This window comes from Geotrypetes seraphini, chromosome 3, assembly GCF_902459505.1.
Source record: "Geotrypetes seraphini chromosome 3, aGeoSer1.1, whole genome shotgun sequence".
NCBI lineage: Eukaryota > Metazoa > Chordata > Amphibia > Gymnophiona > Dermophiidae > Geotrypetes > Geotrypetes seraphini.
In genome coordinates this window covers 3,418,403-3,437,114 of record NC_047086.1, presented here as the reverse complement: position 1 = coordinate 3,437,114, position 18,712 = coordinate 3,418,403, and the positions used below count along the sequence as shown (strand labels likewise).

The 18,712-nt window shown below is 44.1% G+C and overlaps 2 protein-coding genes across 3 annotated transcripts in view; both read right to left on the bottom strand.

Moving 5' to 3' along the window:
* Positions 1-2,814: 2,814 nt before the first annotated feature.
* Positions 2,815-4,451, bottom strand: LOC117356950 (proline-rich protein 36-like). 2 transcript variants are annotated; one of them, XM_033936950.1, is made up of 2 exons: positions 4,302-4,451; positions 2,815-4,122 (listed from the first exon to the last, which is right to left on the bottom strand). In XM_033936950.1, the coding sequence occupies exons 1-2, from the start codon at positions 4,422-4,424 to the stop codon at positions 3,214-3,216; spliced, it is 1,032 nt and encodes a 343-aa protein (XP_033792841.1). In that variant the 5' UTR covers positions 4,425-4,451; the 3' UTR covers positions 2,815-3,213. The 2 variants fall into 2 exon arrangements, with proteins under 2 accessions (XP_033792841.1, XP_033792840.1); XM_033936949.1 differs by having other exon boundaries at positions 2,815-4,125; positions 4,305-4,451.
* The window catches only part of LAMA4 (laminin subunit alpha 4), a 175,758-nt gene continuing 159,861 nt past the window's right edge, over positions 2,816-18,712 (bottom strand). Inside the window, exons 37-40 of the mRNA XM_033936948.1 lie at positions 17,148-17,272; positions 16,890-16,983; positions 12,508-12,621; positions 2,816-5,139 (exon numbers count right to left, since the gene is read on the bottom strand). Of these exons, the coding sequence (XP_033792839.1) occupies positions 4,994-5,139; positions 12,508-12,621; positions 16,890-16,983; positions 17,148-17,272 (479 nt within the window). The 3' untranslated portion in view covers positions 2,816-4,993. The remainder of the gene's footprint in view (positions 5,140-12,507; positions 12,622-16,889; positions 16,984-17,147; positions 17,273-18,712) is intronic.

Below are 18,712 nucleotides of genomic sequence, written 5' to 3'. Positions count from 1 at the left end.
AATTATATAGATTGAACCTCAACGGAGTTTTTCTCAGACCGAGGATGTGTTGTCTAGGACAATTTTGTACTTGACATAGTAGTTTCCGAAGTTTGCTCTCAGAGAACACTGAGGTCTGTCTCTGGTAAGGGGATATAATTTAAGAATATCTGTTGGTAACTATACTTAATTTTTTGATATTCTGCTTGTTTATAAGAAATTTTTTATCATAATTTACAATAAAACATGTCCATCTGGTGAGAGTTAGGTGGCGTAGGTGCGTTGACTGATGGCATTTCCTTAAGGTGCAGAGGAAGGCAAGTTACATTCAGACACAGTAGCTATTTTTCTCTGTCCTGAGGGATCACAGTTTAAGTTTAGGCCTGAGACAATGAAGGGTGAATGATTTGTCCAAGGAGAGTCGGTGGGATTTGAACTCTGTTCTCTGGTTCAGAGCTTGCTGCTCTATTCACTAAGTTATGCCTCTCTCCAGTCTCCTTTCAAACTGAACAGCTTGTCTACTAGCACCACAGGGTAAAAATGTCCCAGAGCCCCCCCCCCCACCCCTTTTTTTAAACTTGTCTGCGCCTCCTCTGGTGTCTGAGTCTCCCCATGTGTTCATAGTTTCAAGTTTTATTTTAATTTGATGAATCGCTTATTCAAATTTACTAAGCAAATTACAATAAAAGAAAGATAAACATACATTTAGACATACTATTTAAAATTTAAAAATGATGGGTTGGATCGACAGACTTACAAACTAATCGGTACACAAGGAATGGAGGGGTAAAGTTACAATTCAATACTTTAAAGTTGAAAGAAAAGAACCATAGATGGAAAAAACATTAAGGAGGGAGTAGTATAAACCTGGAGGGTAACTACTTAAGATTTAAGTATAGCATCTTTAAAAAAGAAATTGAAGCCAGCAGATAGATAAAAAGGAAGAGGGGGGAGGGAGGGAAGGTGAAGATTGTAGAATATTGATTTAGGTGAAATTTTTTTTTAAAAAGGTGCTAGAAAAGGGAAAGGACGAGAAACCCTGCGTTTTCTTCAGGTGTCCTATCCTCTGAAGATGCAGCGTTATAACTAGGCTTCAGGGCAATGGACTTGCTCAGCCTACAGCTAAAATGATTGTCATTCTATGTTTCTGGGGCCAGTTAAAGCTGCTGGCTGAAGAAGTCACGGAAGTGAAATATTTGCCAGTTTGTTTAGGAGCTTTGACATGCAATGATGCCAAAAATCTTGAATCATGTGAATCCAAAGGGGTTCTGCAGGCACTGCTCTAAAATGCTGAGTGGAGACTAGGGTCGTGCATGTGCTTCACTAGTTCCACCTTAAAAAAATCAATTTAACACACATTAACCTATGAAGTCATTTGCGCACTTTAAAACTTTGCAATATGCATTAACATTTTTTTATTACAATTGAAACTCTGAAAAAGTCTGAAAAATCCAGAAACAGAACAATGTTGTGTTTTTTTAACCTGGGCCCATCTGTAGTAGAGTTTACATATTCTGGTTTTAGGTCTGTAGCCAAGTTTGTAAGAAGTTGCTTTCTGTTAGCAGGGAGAGTAAGTCATACTTTCGGTGCACTGCTCAGCATGCCAGACAGATGTGTGGAGAGGGGAAGTCAGGACCGTTTTACAAGAGTCTCTGCCAAGCACAGAGCCTCTTGTAAAGCAGGAGCAGGACCACACATCAAAGTCCTTCTGGGTATAGAGGGAGAAGTGATTTGAAAAAAACTGCATATGGGAAAAACCAACAAGAGATATTCCCCCCTCCCCCCACATCCTAGATCCTAGCATCGACAGCCATTCCCCCTCTCCCCGTGTGTGGGCAATCTGTGCCCCTGACACCCAGGGTTTGAGGATTGTAAGATACCCCCAGCCTCCCGTTTGCTCCCACCTTGATGATCCAGACGTCCAAAATGGCTGCTGAGACCTGAAGATATGGCTTTCTTTTCGCATTGGGTTTCTCTAGTTTGTGTGTTCACCTTTGCACTTACAGCCTGTCTGCTATTGTGTGTTTGCTTAGGCAGCTGCGGAGATGTCCTGGTAGCCACTGTCTGACCATCACATCTGTGCCCATTGATCTGTACGAGATGATGAGGAAGCATCCCAGCTTAACGCATCGTGATGACGCATCTTAAGCCCTTGCGCACATGGGTAGAAGCTGGTAACTTCCCAATTGTTTGGCAGGGTTTGGGTCGGTCTGAGTAACAGACCTGCTGCCCATCATGTCCTGGTGACTGAGCAGCTAATAAAATGTTCCACTTGTTTCATGGTCATAGTGGTGTCACCCTGTTATTCATGCAGTGAGCAAGGGCCAATGAAGCTCTAAAAATGTTTCAGTATCAATTCATGTCATGTGTGCAGAAAGTCTGTATTCAGTCAGGTACAAGTTGAGAATAAAGTAGTCTGGGTCATCTTCCCTGATCTAAGGAAGAAGGTTCTGCCTTCAAAATCTTGTCAAAACTTGGATTAAGTTCGTTCAATAAAAAGGTATTGCGTGAGTTAAGAATAGGTGCATTTCCATGTCACGTAGTGCAAGATAAAACTGAAGGTACTGGGATTTTTGATTGTAAGATAAAATCACATAAAAAGCAAATAAGTATTAAAAAAAAAAAGTGGAGTTGAAATTAATTTTGAAGGTTTTTCATCAATGATTGGAATGGGAGCTTTTGTTATAATAAACCACACAGTCTCATTTTGCCCACTGGGGTCTTTTTTCTTCCTTATAGATTTGCAATTTTTTGATTTGATAGAAATGTTTTTGTGTTTTGATCTTTTTGGGATCCACAGTTTCTTAATGTATAGTAATATAATCAGACAATGAGAATTCTTTCTCGATTTATTATGTAATAGTTACATAAAATATAGTACCCTTGGGTATGTAATAACATTATTGAGTACTAAGATATTCATCATGCTGTTAAAGAGAAAGACAATACAAACCATTTGACATTACATAGTCTTTGCCAGAAAAATACAAAGAGAATGATTTGTCTTTTGGTAGATTCCTTCCCTAAAAGGTTTATGGATGGAGCAGGAGCAAGGCTTGGAATCCCAGTAGTAAAAGAGAGGCACGAGGCTGGGCCAGGAACCAAGAGACGAGGAGATGAAGGACAAGAGGAAAGACAGAGCAGTGGACTGCAGGGGAGGGAGGAAGGAAGAGGGCTGAGATGCGAGGTGGTGAGGGGGAACAACTTTGGCTGGAGAGAACTGTGACAAGTAAATCAGCAAAGTATGGGTGGGGGTGAGGCAGAAGATAATAAAGGCAGAGATGAAGGATGTGGTAGAAAAGGGCTGAAAGGAACATAGGAAGAGATGAGGCTGTGACAAGAGTAACCAGTTAGAGATGAGGGTGTAGTCATCGGGGTTTGGGCAGGAAGAGACAGGGAGAAGAGTGTGATAGGAGGCAGGGCCAGAGAAGATGGAAGAGAGATGGAGGATGTGACACAAGGTGGGCAGGAAGAGATGAGGGATGTGATGGAAGGTGGACAGGAGGAGACAGGAAGAGATGAGGGGTGTGATGGAAGGTGGACAGGAGGACATATGTAGAGATGAGTGTGATAGATGGTAGAATAGGAAGAGAAAGGGGAGAGATGGGGGAAGGTGACACAAGGTGGGCAGAAGGAAGCAGGAAGAGATGAGGGATGATGGAAGGTGGACAGGAGGAGATATGGAGAGATGAGTGTGATAGATGGTAGAATAGGAAGAGAATGAGGAGAGATGGAGGAAGGTGACACAAGTGGGCAGAAGGAAACAGGAAGAGATGAGGAATGTGATAGATGGTGGAATAGGAAGAGAATGGGGAGAGATGGGGGAAGGTGACACAAGGTGGGCAGAAGGAAACAGGAAGAGATGAGGAATGTGATGAAGGTGGACAGGAAGACATATGTAGAGATGAGTGTGATAGATGGTGGAATAGGAAGAGAATGGGGAGAGATGGGGGAAGGTGATACAAGGTGGGCAGAAGGAAACAAGAAGAGATGAGGGATGTGATGGAAGGTGGACAGGAGGAGATAGGGAGAGATGAGTGTGATAGATGGTGGAATAGGAAGAGAATGGGGAGAGATGGGGGAAGGTGATGCAAGGTGGGCAGAAGGAAACAAGAAGAGATGAGGGATGTGATGGAAGGTGGACAGGAGGAGATAGGGAGAGATGAGTGTGATTGTTAACCAGCTAGATATTAATTTGATGGTTGGTATATCAAAATCAATAAAACTTGAAACTTGATAGATGGTGGAATAGGAAGAGAATGGTGAGAGATGGGGGAAGGTAACACAAGGTAGGCAGAAGGAAACAGGAAGAGATGAGGGATGTGATGGGAGATGTGACATAAGGAGGACGGGAGGAGACAGGGAGAGTTGATTGATGATAGAAGGTGAGCAGGAATAGATGGGGAGAGATGAGGGTGTTTTTGAAAGTGTTGGTGGAGTTGCATGACAGCAAAGGTTGAGGTTTAAAGCAGAGCAAAAGAACTGTGGATGCTAGTGGAGTCTGAGCAAGCTCCTTCATTATGCCCAGGGAAGGAAAATTTGAGAGGATTTGGGTCCTCCAATCATTTTTTGGATGGCTGTGCATCAAAGAGAGCTTTGGTAGTTGGCAGTTTGAAAATCTGTTGAGTATTTAAGAAGGGTGCAGATGTATGCAATAGGGAACAGAAGAGTCCAGCTTACCTTGTAGGCTTCTGTAGAGTGCTCTGGTGAGGTAGGAGGACACAAGAGCGATGAGGGCGTGATAGGAAGCAGGGCTTGAGGAGACAGGAGAGATGCGGGTGTAATAGGAGGTGAGGCAGGAGAGCACAGGAGAGATGAGGATGTGATTGGAAGTGGGGGAGTTTTGTGAGCCAGAGCAGGGTGGCTGAGTGGTACCCAGGACTGCAGGAGAGAGGGGCAGTAGATTTGATCTGCCCCAGTGAGCCACTGCAGACTGAACAGGTCATGGCGTGGAGGACGTGCTAGTAGCTGGATTTTTGTAGGTCTGTCTTGGGGGACCCTCATGGGCATAGAATTAGGCTGCAGGGCAAGAAGAGATGCTTACTGCTCCACTCACTAGTGCTGCCTTGCTGAAACTCACAATCCTATGGTCAGTCTTTAAGTTGCGAATACAGCCAGTGTAGATGTCGTGTGCTGTGAATCTGGTTGACAACAGCGACTCTGCAATGAAAAAAGACTGAGTTGGGCACTTTTTCAGATGCATGCATACTTTTAATCCCAATCCTCCTATGGAACGGCTTTCCTTACAGCAGATAAAAATATCTGTGAAATGACCGTATACATGTAACTTCTTTCTCCTCTGATAAAAGAGCAGATATCAGCAGAGCTCAGCCACTGTTAAAAGGTCTTAAATAAGCAACCTCTGCTTTATACAGCTTCATATACAATGTAAAACATAATCCTGTATCTCTTTATCTTGTTCTTTTGACTCTGTGCTTAATGCAACAGAAGCTCTGCTGTCTCTTTAAAGCCCTGTTTCTGCATAAGGGACATTAGTGATTTCACAATCCTGTTACTGGTCCTGATTTTTACCCAGAGCCTGCAATATCACTGAAGTTACTGGTCCTCTTGGACTTCATTTTTCCATGCAAAGGTGTTGTGTAAGTAATGGGAGACCTGCAGGTGCAGAATTAGAGCTCCAGGATGAGGAGTAGGAGCTCCGCAGCCCTGCCTGAACTAACTCTTTACTCCTCACTTCTTCTGCCCGCATCTGGGTCTTTAATTCAATAATAACAAAAGCACTCCAAGGGCATCCAGATAAGCCACTCACATATTTAGTTTCACTGTTATAGAAATTTTCATGCTCTCTTTATTTTTTTCATTCAATTTTCTATCCCGTTCTCCCAAGGGAGCTCAGAATGGGTTACGTGAATTTATTCAGGTACTCAAGCATTTTCCCTGTCTGTCTCGGAGGGCTCACAATCTATCTAATGTACCTGGGGGGCAATGGGGGGATTAAATGAGTTGCCCAGGGTCACAAGGAGCAGTGTGGGTTTGAACCCACAACCCCAGGGTACTGAGGCTGTAGCTTTAACCACTGCGTCACGGTTCACAGTCATAAGTGTGCGGGACAAAGGCGCACCGATATTACAGAGCAGACAATTGAGCGCAAGACTCCAGCACGCCGCACTAAAAGTGTATTTTAAAGAGCTCCAAGGGTATGTGTGAGGGGGGAACCCCCCCCCAGTTTACTTAATAGTGTTTGCGCTGCCATTGGAACCCCCCATTATAGAGGAAACTTAACGTTTTCCTTATTTTTTAGTGGAAAAGTTAAGTTTTCTGTATAATGTGGGGGGTTACACCCCCCAACGGCAGCACGAACACTATTAAGTAAAGTGGGGAGGGTTCCCCCCATACACACCCTCGGAGCTATTTAAAATAAACTTTTAGGGCGGTGCGCTGGAGTCTTGTGCTCAATTGTCTGCTCTGTAATGTCGGCACGCCTTTGTCCCGTCACCCTGCGCCACACACTCCCCTCTGCTGAAGGGTTTCTTATGTCCTTGATGGATGCCACTGACGTATAGCTTATGTTTTGCTTACTCCATCGGGTTCAAGGATTTTTTCCTCAAGCCATCTGAGGCTTTTTTCCTTCAATAGGATGGGGGGGGGGGGTTGTATACAGTTACAGGAGAGTTTTTGAATTGTATATTAATCCTCCAGTCCTTTTTTGTATGTTGCTAAGAAAAAAACACCTTTAGAGGTACTAAACCAGGGGTAGGTCCTCGAGAGCCGGAGCCAGGTTAGGTTTTCAGGATCTCCACATCTCATGCATATTTATTGTGGATATCTTGAAAACCTGACCTGGCTCCAGCTCTCGAGGACCGGAATTGCCTACCCCTGGACTAGACTAAAGCAGAAGAGGAAGGACATTGTTACAATCCCTGCTGTAATCTCCTCGGTGTTACCAACTGAGCAGATTCTGGGCTATTGTCTACTTGACCCTGCACAGGAGATGGACACTTTGGACCCGTAAAGTGATATTTTTCCCAAACATACTATATGTCTTTAACATTTGCCTGCTGATGTAGTCTTCTACTCTTTCTCCTTGAGTTTTAATGTGTTAATGCTGTTACCTTATTCTAAAATAACTCCAGTGAGAACTAAGAAACATGGCTGACAGAGAGACACCAGCAGTCTGCAATAAGTGTTTCTGAAAACCACACAAACAGATTTTGGCTCGCTTTATTCTTTTACAAATCACAGACATACGGAGGCCATCAGTGTTTCCCATAGGTCTTTCCAGAACTGGTCACCAGTGTCAGAGCATAACAGAAGGGCATGCGAGGGGATCAGGAGCAGCCATACTTTTTAACATTTTTATGCTTTCTCTCCCCCTCACAGCTTCCTTTGTGGTGGTCTGGAATAGCCCTAAGTCTCCATCTGCAGAGCTGAGCCAACCCAGGTCCTTAAGAGCCACCAGCCCCAGCCCCACTTGCACTTTTTTGTAACTTCTCTTTATTAGGTATAGCCACATTGAACAAACTCGAAAAAGACTTGTACAAAGCACACAGTGGTTTCTTATCTGCAAACCAAGAATGTAAATACATACAAAGTTTTGAACACAGTCACCTCTCCAAAAATTAATGGCTATATCCAAGCTATTTTTCTCTCATATTATCCCCTACTTCACCCAAACCTCTAAGTGTGAAAGTAAATGTAGCAAAATAATATTCCTTCTCATCAGCAGCATATGAATCCAGAGACTTGTGGGTTATGATCATTTACCAGCAGGTGGCGATGGAGAGCATTAAACTGAGCTCTTTCACATAGGATGGCATTTTCCTTGGTCAACCAGTATTCCTGCTGAAACAGAACGTACGTAGGTAGGGCTAGTTTCAGTTAGGGCGCTGGTCTTTGACCAAGGGCCGCTGCTTGAGCAGACTGCTGGGCACGATGGACTACTGGTCTGACCCAACAGCGGTAATTCTTATGTATTCTCTATCTCCAGTAGGTGGATGAATGGTCTCTCACAATCTCCTTGCTACTTTGCTCCTATTCTGAGTTTCTCAGTTCAGTAGAGTTGGAGGTGTTTAGACTAAGTCAGGGGTGTCAAAGTCCCTCCTTGAAGACTGTAATCCAGTCGGGTTTTCAGGATTTCCACAATGAATATGCATAAGGTCTATTTGCATGCACTGCTTTCATTGTATGCTAATAGATAATAATAATAACAACTTTATTTTTGTATACCGCAGTACCACAACAGTTCAGAGCAGTTTACAGATGAAGAGACTGTACACAGACAGCGATGTTATATACAAGACATTCAGATTAGTTTAGCAAGTTGGGATTAGTCAGGTATATCCAGAGGCATATCAGAGATACAAGGCAGGGAGGGAGTCAGAGAAATTTGTCAAAGAGATAGGTTTTAATTGATTTCCTGAAAGTTTGGTAGGAGGGTGCATTTGAAATGAGGGTGGTTAGGCATTTATGCATATTCATTGGGGAAATCCTGAAAACCCAACTGGATTGTGGCCCTCGAGGAGGGACTTTGACACCCCTGGACTAAGCAGTGCCTATCTTAGGGGGTATATGTGGTGCTGTCAGGCCCCTCCCCCACCCCATGAAAAAAGGGGCATTTTTTTCCCCATCTTCTAAATGCTTATAGCCACAGTTTGGAGGGAGCTGAATTAGTTCTAAGCCATTGAAAACTGCTTCAGATCTGTGAGCCTTTTACATTTCCATTTCTTTTCCACAGACTATTTACCAAGCACCGCTCTTACTCTGGGAAGTTCGTGTTGTCCCTCAGGGTCAGAGTCTTCAAATTTGGGGTTACTGGTGGCGAGGCCATTGGGTTCTTGCACAGTCTTGTAGCTCAGTTGCGTGAGAGTGCTCCCTGCTCTTTTCTCAGCCAACTATGCCATGCCTGTGCCTCTTTCTCCTATGGCTGACATTCCTGTTCCTCCCCTGAGTTTATTTTCTCACTCAGATACTTCTGCTTTTGGCTCTCAGAGTTGATCTTGGGCATCTTTTAAGGTCCCTCCTCCAAGGAGATGCCTGGACCCTATTCTTGTGCCTGAGCTCTTGCTACCCCTTTCTAGAGCTTTCTGAAGGTGATTTTGATCACGGTGAATTTTAAAAGCAAGAGCGACTTCTGAATATCATTTGTTCCACTTCAGTACATTTGTATCAAATTTGAAATGGTTACTTTATATACTCAAATATAAACCGAGATTTGTGGACCTAAAAAATGGCCCCAAAATGGGGGTCTCGGTTTATATTCAGGTCAGCACTGACCCACCCCTCTCACGAACCTGTTTGCAGGCCTCTGTCAGGCCTGCCATGAGACCTGGTAGTCCAGCTATGACTGGGACAGGTGGGACCGTGAGAACTCACAGCAGCCAATCAGCTAGCCAACCGCTCCTATCCAAGCTTCATCAGCTTGCGATAATTTCTAGAGTCCACTTCAAATGGATCTGCCTAACTTTCAAGATCCTCCACGGCATCCTTCCTCCATTTATTCCACTTTCTTGGAACTCCTCAAATCTTAATGCCACCAGACCTACCCAAAAATTGAAACTATCCTTCCCCTCACTAAAAGGTATTTCCCATCCAGGAAAGCTGGGGACTTCCCTCCCCTTCAGATTCACCGAGCTCTGGAACAACCTTACCTCCCCTCTTCGGAACCTGAGCTCTCTCCAACTTTTCCGTAAACATCTGAAAACCTGGCTTTTCTCAAAAATGTAATACTCCCTCCTCCTCTGTTATCCTAGTCCTCTAAACATTCTTCTTTCCTCCAATCTTCATCCTTTCCTTGGAGTTCCTTTCTCATCTCAATTCCTGTAAACCGTGCCGAGCTCCACGACTATGGAGATGGTGCGGTATACAAACCTAAAGTTTAGTTTAGTTTAGACCACCAGGGATACTTATGTAGGTGGAGTTCAGAGTCACCTCTTTATGTTGTACAGACCTTCATCATTGCTTGGGCTCAGCCTTTCTCGGTCTATGCGCAGTCAGCAGCCTCAACTGCAGCAAAGCACGGCTTCATGGTTGCCTGAGGAGAACGGCTTCATCTTGGCATATGGAGCACAGCTTCAGCCCAGTGTGTTGTGCATGGCTGCGGGAACAGCAACTTCATTCTTACGGGGACCTCAGCTCTGCCTATGATACTTGAACACAACTTCCTCTGTAATTTTGGGCATAGCGTCTTCCTGCTGAGGCCTTGAGATGTCTCCTAGGTCAGGAGTCCTCTATTTTAGCTCTGCCTGTGATGAAGGAGCATGTTTTTAGACCTAATGTGGGGTCCAGCTCCAGCTCAGAATATGAAATGTGACTCAGGTTCTAGCAACTCAGCTCTGCATGGGAGCACAATTTCCTTTGCTGAGAGTAGGCCGAGCCTCCTCTACAGGTACTATTCTGCCCCATTTCTAGGTATAGTTTCTGCCCCTTTGGGACAGTATGATTCCTTTTCATCTTAGCACAGGTCCTCTGCTCTGGCTTTAATTATTAAGTTTAGCGACTTGAAGTTCAGTTTCATGTGTTTGGTGGTCCATGCCTCCTGGTTTGAATATATGCTTTGCTACATTGCTCAGTTGTGGTTCTCCAGTCCTTTCTATAGTTTCCATGCTCTTATCCCCAACTTACCCTTGTGGCAGGTGTGGTCCATGCTGGTTACCCACAACTATGTGGTGGCTGTTGGCCCTTATCCTTATCTGTGGGTGAAGGATATCTTCCATCAGAACATGCAATCACTTAGTTTCACTGGTTCTCAGCCTTCGAGTGGTAGCTAGCTCACTAGCCTCCTTTGTGTCTCTGGCTTCTCTGCATAACGTTTGTTATCCCATACTAATGAGAACTCTTTGCTTGTATATTCCGCAAGTCTCTGGATTCATTTGCTGCTGATAACAAGGAAGTAAAATTATGTCTTAATTGATAATTTCCCTTCCTTTATTCACAGCAGATGAATCTAGAGTCCCTCCCTTTCTTATTTCCTTTAGGTTTGTGGCCTTCTCGTGTCATCCAGTTCTGATTGTTGTCAGATTCATATCTCGTGGCGGTGAGGAAGGAAATCTACTTATATCATTGTTTTCACTAATTGTCCTTCATGCTGTTCAAATATGTCATGGGCCGTATCGTTCAAATATGTCACGGGCCGTATTGAGGTAGAAGAGGATATCCTTTTTTCTTAAAGAACCTACGGCGAAAAGAGGACATCCGTTGAAACTCAGGGGTGGGAGATTTCATAGTGACACCAGGAAGTACTTCTTCACCGAAAGGGTGGTTGATCATTGGAATAGTCTTCCACTGCAGGTAATTCAGGCCAGCAGCGTGCTGGACTTTAAGAGAAAATGGGATAAGCATGTGGGATCACTTCAGGGAAGAATTTAGGGGGTGGGTCATTAGAGTGGGCAGACTTGTTGGGCCGTGGCCCTTTTCTGCCGTCATCTTCTATGTTTATCAGAGATACTGGCTGACCAAGAAACATTAAACAAATGTGCTGCTATTGAAGTATCACTTAGACACCTATTTGCACCAAACACAAAATATAAAAAATGACCTCAATTCACTGGCTCTTTGACTTGTAACAAATTATTTGGAGCTCGTGTAATCATAGGTCTGTAAAAAAAACTCCACAAAACATATATAAACCTTCACATGCTGTGCTTTTCTTCCGCTCACAAAACATTGTCATTCATTCCAGGGTCCACAGTGATAAACTTCTAAAGTTTCCCTGCTCTTCAGTTACTTGTGGTTTAGATGAATATTTCAAAATGTGGCCATAATAATGCAAAACTTTGAGAGAATCACAGGAAGTCACACATCTTAATCTCTCTGAATGCTTCTTCTGGAGGTATTATCCTCTCTGCCAACCTCTGTTATCTGTGGTCCTCTCAGCTGACTCCCAACAGGGGTACGCCTATTTTACCTTAAAAAAGGCTATATCAGGGGAAAAACTTTAAAAAAATCTTCATCCCACTTCAACTCACAGCTCATCTAATCACTACTTCATGTTTTTGCTATTCTTTATAATTTGCGATATTTTGTGTTTGGTGCAAATGGGTGTCTAAGAGATACTTCAATAGCAGCATGTTGGTTTGATTAGTGAAATGTCTGCTTCCATTAGTTTATAACGTGACCAAGAATCATGGCATCCTGTGTGACAGAGCTCATTTTAATGCTCTCTATGTCCACCTGCTATGACTAAATGAAAGAACATTATCTGCTATGACTAAAGGAAAGAAAATTATCAGGAAAGGCATAATTTTTCCATTTCAAACAGGGAGGATCTCCACACTCCATTCCTGTCCCATCCTTGTTGAACTTCTAAAATTAGATTGTTGGCAGTTGGGGTACAAATACCTACAGCAGGCTCACAGAACCCCCATGCACACTTTTAAAAACAGCTGAGTTTGGAACTATGATTCACCACTCATCCTCTCAAAAGGTAGAAGACAGAAGCATAACAATATCTGAGAGTTAGCATGCAGTGGTCATGGCTGAAGAGCCTACAGGGCAACATTAAGCTTCAAGTCCTCACCCAGTATAAATCTGCTTGAGAGGTGTCTCTAGCAATAGGTCTCGGACACTTACCTGGCACATTGCCAACAAATAGAGGCTCTGTCAGGTTCACGGTGTATGCTGGACCTAGCGTGTGGCTCACCTCTGAATCCACCATCAGCTCCACCATGTTGGAGTCCCTGATCACTGTAAAATAAAGTGAATAAAGATGAGAGGGGAAGTGCAGGGGCAGAAAGAGTCTTGTGTGTGTTCCAGGGGCTAGGTAGACATGGAATGATTTGCTCAGTAAGTGTGTCGGGCTTTGATATGGGTCACAGAGGGAAATGGTGGAGGGTGGAAGGGACTTAGCCACTGATATGGAGATAGATCCTGAGGGATATAGTGGGTGATACTAAGAGAGGAAGCTTGTGTAGCTGAGGGAGGGGAGTGCTGAGGTTGGGATGGGGGAAACAGGGCTCAGTGTGCAATGCTGAGAGTGGGAGTGGGAATGGGTCTTACTTGACAAATAACACGATGGTTTGGATAGACTGGAGTGGCCAGTAGTTGGAACCTACCAGGCAGACTTCTATAGCTTATGTCTCAGAAATTCCAAAAAAACATACTAAATCAAAACAATCAAGTCACAACAGAGCCAACCACCATTCACATATTCAACCAACCAGATGGAGAAAAAGCCTCAGGTAACAAAAGCCAGACCCTGTTGAACCAGTGGAGTGCCGCAGGGCTCGGTCCTGGGTCCACTCCTTTTCAACATATTCATAGGGGATCTGACTCAAGGGCTTCAAGGTAAAATAACACTATTCGCCGATGACGCCAAACTATGTAATATAGTAAGTGAATGCAGTTTACAGAATTATATGGCGCAGGACCTGCTTACATTGGAAAGTTGGTCCTCAACCTGGCAGCTAGGCTTCAATGCTAAGAAATGTAAGGTCATGCACCTCGGAAGCGGAAATCCATGCAGGACGTACTTCTTGAACGGAGAAACTTTAACTAGGACTTCAGCAGAACGAGATTTAGGAGTAATCATCAGTGCAGACATGAAAACTGCCAATCAAGTGGAGAAGACTTCATCTAAGGCAAGGCAGATATTGGGTTGTATCAATAGAAGTTTCGTCAGCCGAAAGCCTGAAGTCATAATGCCGTTGTACAGGGCCATGGTGAGACCTCATCTGGAGTACTGTGTGCAATTCTGGAGGCCACATTACAGTAAAGATGTGCGCAGAATTGAATCGGTTCAACAGACGGCCACCAGGATGATCTCGGGGCTCAAGGGTCTCTCGTACGAAGAGAGACTCAACAAATTGCAGCTCTACACTCTCAAGGAACGTAGGGAGAGGGGAGACATGATCGAAACATTTAAGTACCTCACGGGATGTGTTGAAGTGGAAGATGATATTTTCTTTCTCAAGGGTGGTTGATCATTGGAACGAGCTGCCCTAGCAGGTGATTGAGGCCAACAGCGTATCAGATTTTAAGAGAAAATGGGATATTCACGTGGGATCTATAGGGGAGTAAAAGTCAGGAAGTAGGTCATTGGTATGGGCAGACTCGATGGACTGTGGCCCTTTTCTGCCGTCAATTTCTATGTTTCTATGTTTCTATGTAAGGGACCCTCGGCCACAAGAGGGCACCCGCTCAAACTCAGGGGCGGAAAATTTCATGGTGACACCAGAAAGTATTTCTTCACAGAGAGAGTGGTTGATCATTGGAACAAGCTTCCAGTGCAGGTGATCGAGGCAGACAGCGTGCCAGACTTTAAGAATAAATGGGATACCCATGTGAGATCCCTACGAGGGTCAAGATAAGGAAATTGGGTCATTAGGGCATAGACAGGGGGTGGGTAAGCAGAGTGGGCAGACTTGATGGGCTGTAGCCCTTTTCTGCCGTCATCTTCTATGTTTCTATGGAACGCAAAACAGGAAGGCTCACCTTCAATCATAGGCGAACTGTTAGGCTACTTTTCCACCTGTGCTATGTCCTTCCAAAGAAGCATCCTACAAACCTCGATACATGGGATCCTGGAAAACTGGGTTCAATAGCCTCTGCAGCTCCTTGTGACCCTGGGCAAGTCACTTAACCCTCTATTGGCGCAGGTACAAAAAATTATATAGTGAACCCACAAGGGACAGAGAAAGGACCTGCATATAATGTGTTCAGCGCTGTGTATGTTTAATAGCACTATAGAAACATGATGTCAAATAAAGGCCAAATGATCCATCCTCAGTAACCATTATCTCTTCCTCTCTCTAAGAGATCCCACCTGGAGCACAAATGGTACTGGAGCCTACCAAAATGGTGTAGGGCAGGCACCAAAACCCTATAAGATGACACTGATTGGGTTAAGAGGGAGAAATGCTGATTTACTTCTAAAACAGGGATGATTTAAGAAAAAGAACATGGCCGGTTAGGGGAGGGCTTACAGCAACACCTAATTTCTCTTCACCCCCATTCTTTCTCGCTCCGATACCCCCTCTGCCCTACTCACTGGCAGTCTCCTACAGCCATCCTGTGTGCATTGCTTATTCTGCATCTACTTTCCCTGCAACCCACAAAGGCTGCTGCCTCCCTTGGCCCAAGGTGACTCTCAATGTCTCCTGGGCTGCTTTTGCCACTTCCTCTTCCTTTGGCCTCCACGAGCTATTGAGACCACTTTTGTAGCACATACTGTACAGTAGAGGCTGCAGATAGAAAACCTCATTTGACTGCATAAAGAATCTGAGAAGTAATGCACAAGACCCAAGTATTTCTGTAAAGAAACATGTCGGTAAGAAAAATCTTATACACGAATACAGGATGTCTGGTGCAGTACTTGGAGAGACCCCCTCCAGGAAAGAGACTTGGGAGTACTGGTCGACAAGTCAATAAAGCCATAAAGGGCAAATAGAATGCTAGGAATGATCAAGTAGGGGATCACGAACAAATCCAAGAAGGTTATCATGCCGCTGTACTGGGCCATGGTGCGCCCTCACCTGGAGTACTGCGTCCAGCACTGGTCGTCGTACATCAAGAAGGACACGGTACTACTCGAGAGGGTCCAGAGAAGAGCGACTAAAATGTTTAAGGGGCTGAAGGAGTTGCCGTACAGTAGGAGATTAAAGAAACTGGGCCTCTTCTCCCTTGAAAAGAGGAGACTGAGAGGGGACATGATCGAAACATTCAAGATAATGAAGGGAATAGACTTAGTAGATAAAGACAGGTTGTTCACCCTCTCCAAGGTACGGAGAACGAGAGGGCATTCTCTAAAGTTAAAAGGGGATAGATTCCGTACAAACATAAGGAAGTTCTTCTTCATCCAGAGAGTGATGGAAAACTGGAACGCTCTTCCGGAAGCTGTTGTAGGGGAAAACACCCTCCAGGGATTCAAGACAAAGTTAGACAAGTTCCTGCTGAACCAGAACGTACGCAGATAAGGCTAGACTCAGGGCACTGGTCTTTGACCTAAGGGCCACCGCGTGAGCGGACTGCTGGTCTGACCCAGCAGCGGCAATTCTTATGTTCTTAATGTAGACTCATGTTTTGGGTTTTCTGCAGGTATTTGAATCTGTCATATCCTCCTGCTCCTGAGTTATACATACTCATAACTTCTCAGTATAGAACAAGAACTATAAAGAGAAAACTGATTTTTCAGAAAAGTTAATGGATAGTAAAAACCTTTGTCTTTATACTAAACACAGAAGTGTATTTCCATATTGTTTCCAGTTTGTAAGATTAAAGCAGGCATTACCCAGAAATACAGACTATGACAGAACCAAAAAGCCATTAGACCTTGTCAGTCCATTTTGCTTTCACATCTTTGCCGCTAGGGATCCTCTGAGCTACGTAGCCTCTTCATGCTCCCGAGAGAGATGGTGGAGAGTAAAACTGTGACTGAGTTCAAAGAAGCGTGGGATGAACACAGAAGATTTAGAATCAGAAAATAATATTAAATATTGAACTAGGCCAGTTACTGGGCAGACTTGCACGGTCTGTGTCTGTGTATGGCCGTTTGGTGGAGGATGGGCAGGGGAGGGCTTCAATGGCTGGGAGGGTGTAGAGGGGCTGGAGTAGGTTTTAACGGAGGTTTCGGCAGTAGGAACCCAAGCACAGTACCGGGTAAAGCTTTGGATTCTTGCCCAGAAATAGCTAAGAAGAAAAAATTTAAAAAAAAATTTAAATTGAATCGGGTTGGGCAGATTGGATGGACCATTCGGGTCTTTATCTGCCGTCATGTACTATGTTACTAGTTTTGCATCTGTCCTTGCCCTGAACAGCTGTTCCAGGCATCACCCTCCTTTTCGTGAAGAAATGCATTCTAGTGTCTTTTCCAGAGTCTGCCCCATGTAACTCACTGTTCTAGAACATTCTTTCCTCTGAATGTCCAAATTATACCTTTGAGATAATTGAATGTCTCTCTTATCTCGCCACCTCTCAATGCTTCCAGCTGTCTTACAGACTCATCCAAACCTGCTCACCTGTAATTCGGTGCCACTGCCCATCACACAGTCTTTGCTTTGGTGTGACAGAGGTTGAGAGATTCCTATTGGAATTATTTATCTGGACGACAACCTGGGGAAAAATACACATCAGGATTAGGTCAATCCTTTAAACTATTCACACAGTTAGTGGCAGCATCAAGCACAATTTTGGGGCAGATTCAGAGTGGAGCAAAGGCAGGTAGCATTCAGCAAGTGTCTCCATAAATATCCTAATGTATTTGATGAATACCTTACCTGTCCTTCCTTCATGTACAAACTCAGGTACTCGCCACTCAAGCTATGCGCATGCACCAAGAACCCTGATCTGCTGCGGGGGCGAACTTCCAATTCCAACTTGTGACCCAGAGTAACAGATTCATCTAGGGGGAGAAGATGAACATTAGCACAGGAGATGAGCAGACCCTGGGTTGCAATCATGGAATGTTGCTACTATTTGGGTGGTTTTGCCAGGTACTAGTGACCTGGATTGGCCTCTGTGAAGACAGGATACTGGGCTAGATGGACCCAGTAAGGCTATTCTTATGTTCATATGAAACACCTTCAAGAGAAAAAAAAAACCCTGTGGATAGGCCTAGCTAAGGATATTTGGGGTAAAGAGGCTTTTCTTTTGAACTTCGTGTATTCATGTTGATTATCAACATTCCATAATAAATCAGTTAAATAAGATAGTAAAAAATTCCTTTTTGCTGTTAAAGAAATTGAGATCTATTTGAAAACATTCTCTTGTAGTGCAATCATTGCTATTATCAAGGATAGACTTTAGTAATGCTTCCTCTCTTGTCTACAGAAATATGATTATCAAAAAGTTACAAACGATTCAGAACTTGGTGATTAGGGTTAAAAAAGAGGAACCAGTTATGCCTTTTATAAAAGTTTTATTTAAATTAAGTGCATTGATTTTTAAGGTTCTTTATGGAAATGCCCCATCATATTTGGTTATGGAGACAGCTGGTATTAGGTTTCCCTATCAGTGAAACTGGTTAGAGCTTTTAGATTATTATCTTCTTCTTTAATATATCAAGCAGCTTCAATTTGGAATTCTTACCTCATCAGCTTGCTCTTTACAAGATTACTTAAAACTTTCTTTTTAAAAAAATATATGGGTTGATATTATAGTGAATATGGTGTTTACCGTATATACTCAAATATAAACTGAGATTTTTGTGCCCAAAAATGGGGGTCTTTCTTTGTATTCGAGTGCCTCTTCTCCTCCTCCTCTGCAGCTAGCAGCCTTACTCTGCCGTTAGCACCCCTCCCCCCAAACTGGCAGCATTCCCTTCCCTCCTTCTCTCTTCCCCCTCCCCTCCTGAATAGGGATGACTAACTCCTCTCTTGAAACCCAGTGAAAAGACTCCCAGGCCTACCATGCTTCCCTGGTGGTTTAGGGGCACAATGGGGCAGGAGCGATTGCCATTCGTTTCTGCCAATGCTCTCTCCCTGTGGTGAAAATGGCTGCTGACAGTGGGAGAACTCTGGCGGGGGAAGGGGGAAATGCCTGACACCAGAGGGAAAGTCATTGAATGAGAGTCATTGAATGAGAGTACTCAAGAGAGGGACTTGGGGGTAATGGTGGACAGGTCAATGAAGCCGACTGCACAGTGCGCAGCGGCCGCTAAGAGAGCGAATAGAATGCTAGGTATAATCAAGAAGGGTATTACAGCTAGGACGAAAGAAGTTATCCTGCCACTGTATCGGGCGATGGTGCGCCCACACCTGGAATACTGTGTCCAGTTTTGGTCGCCATACCTTAAGAAGGATATGGCGTTACTCGAGAGAGTTCAGAGAAGAGCGACACGTCT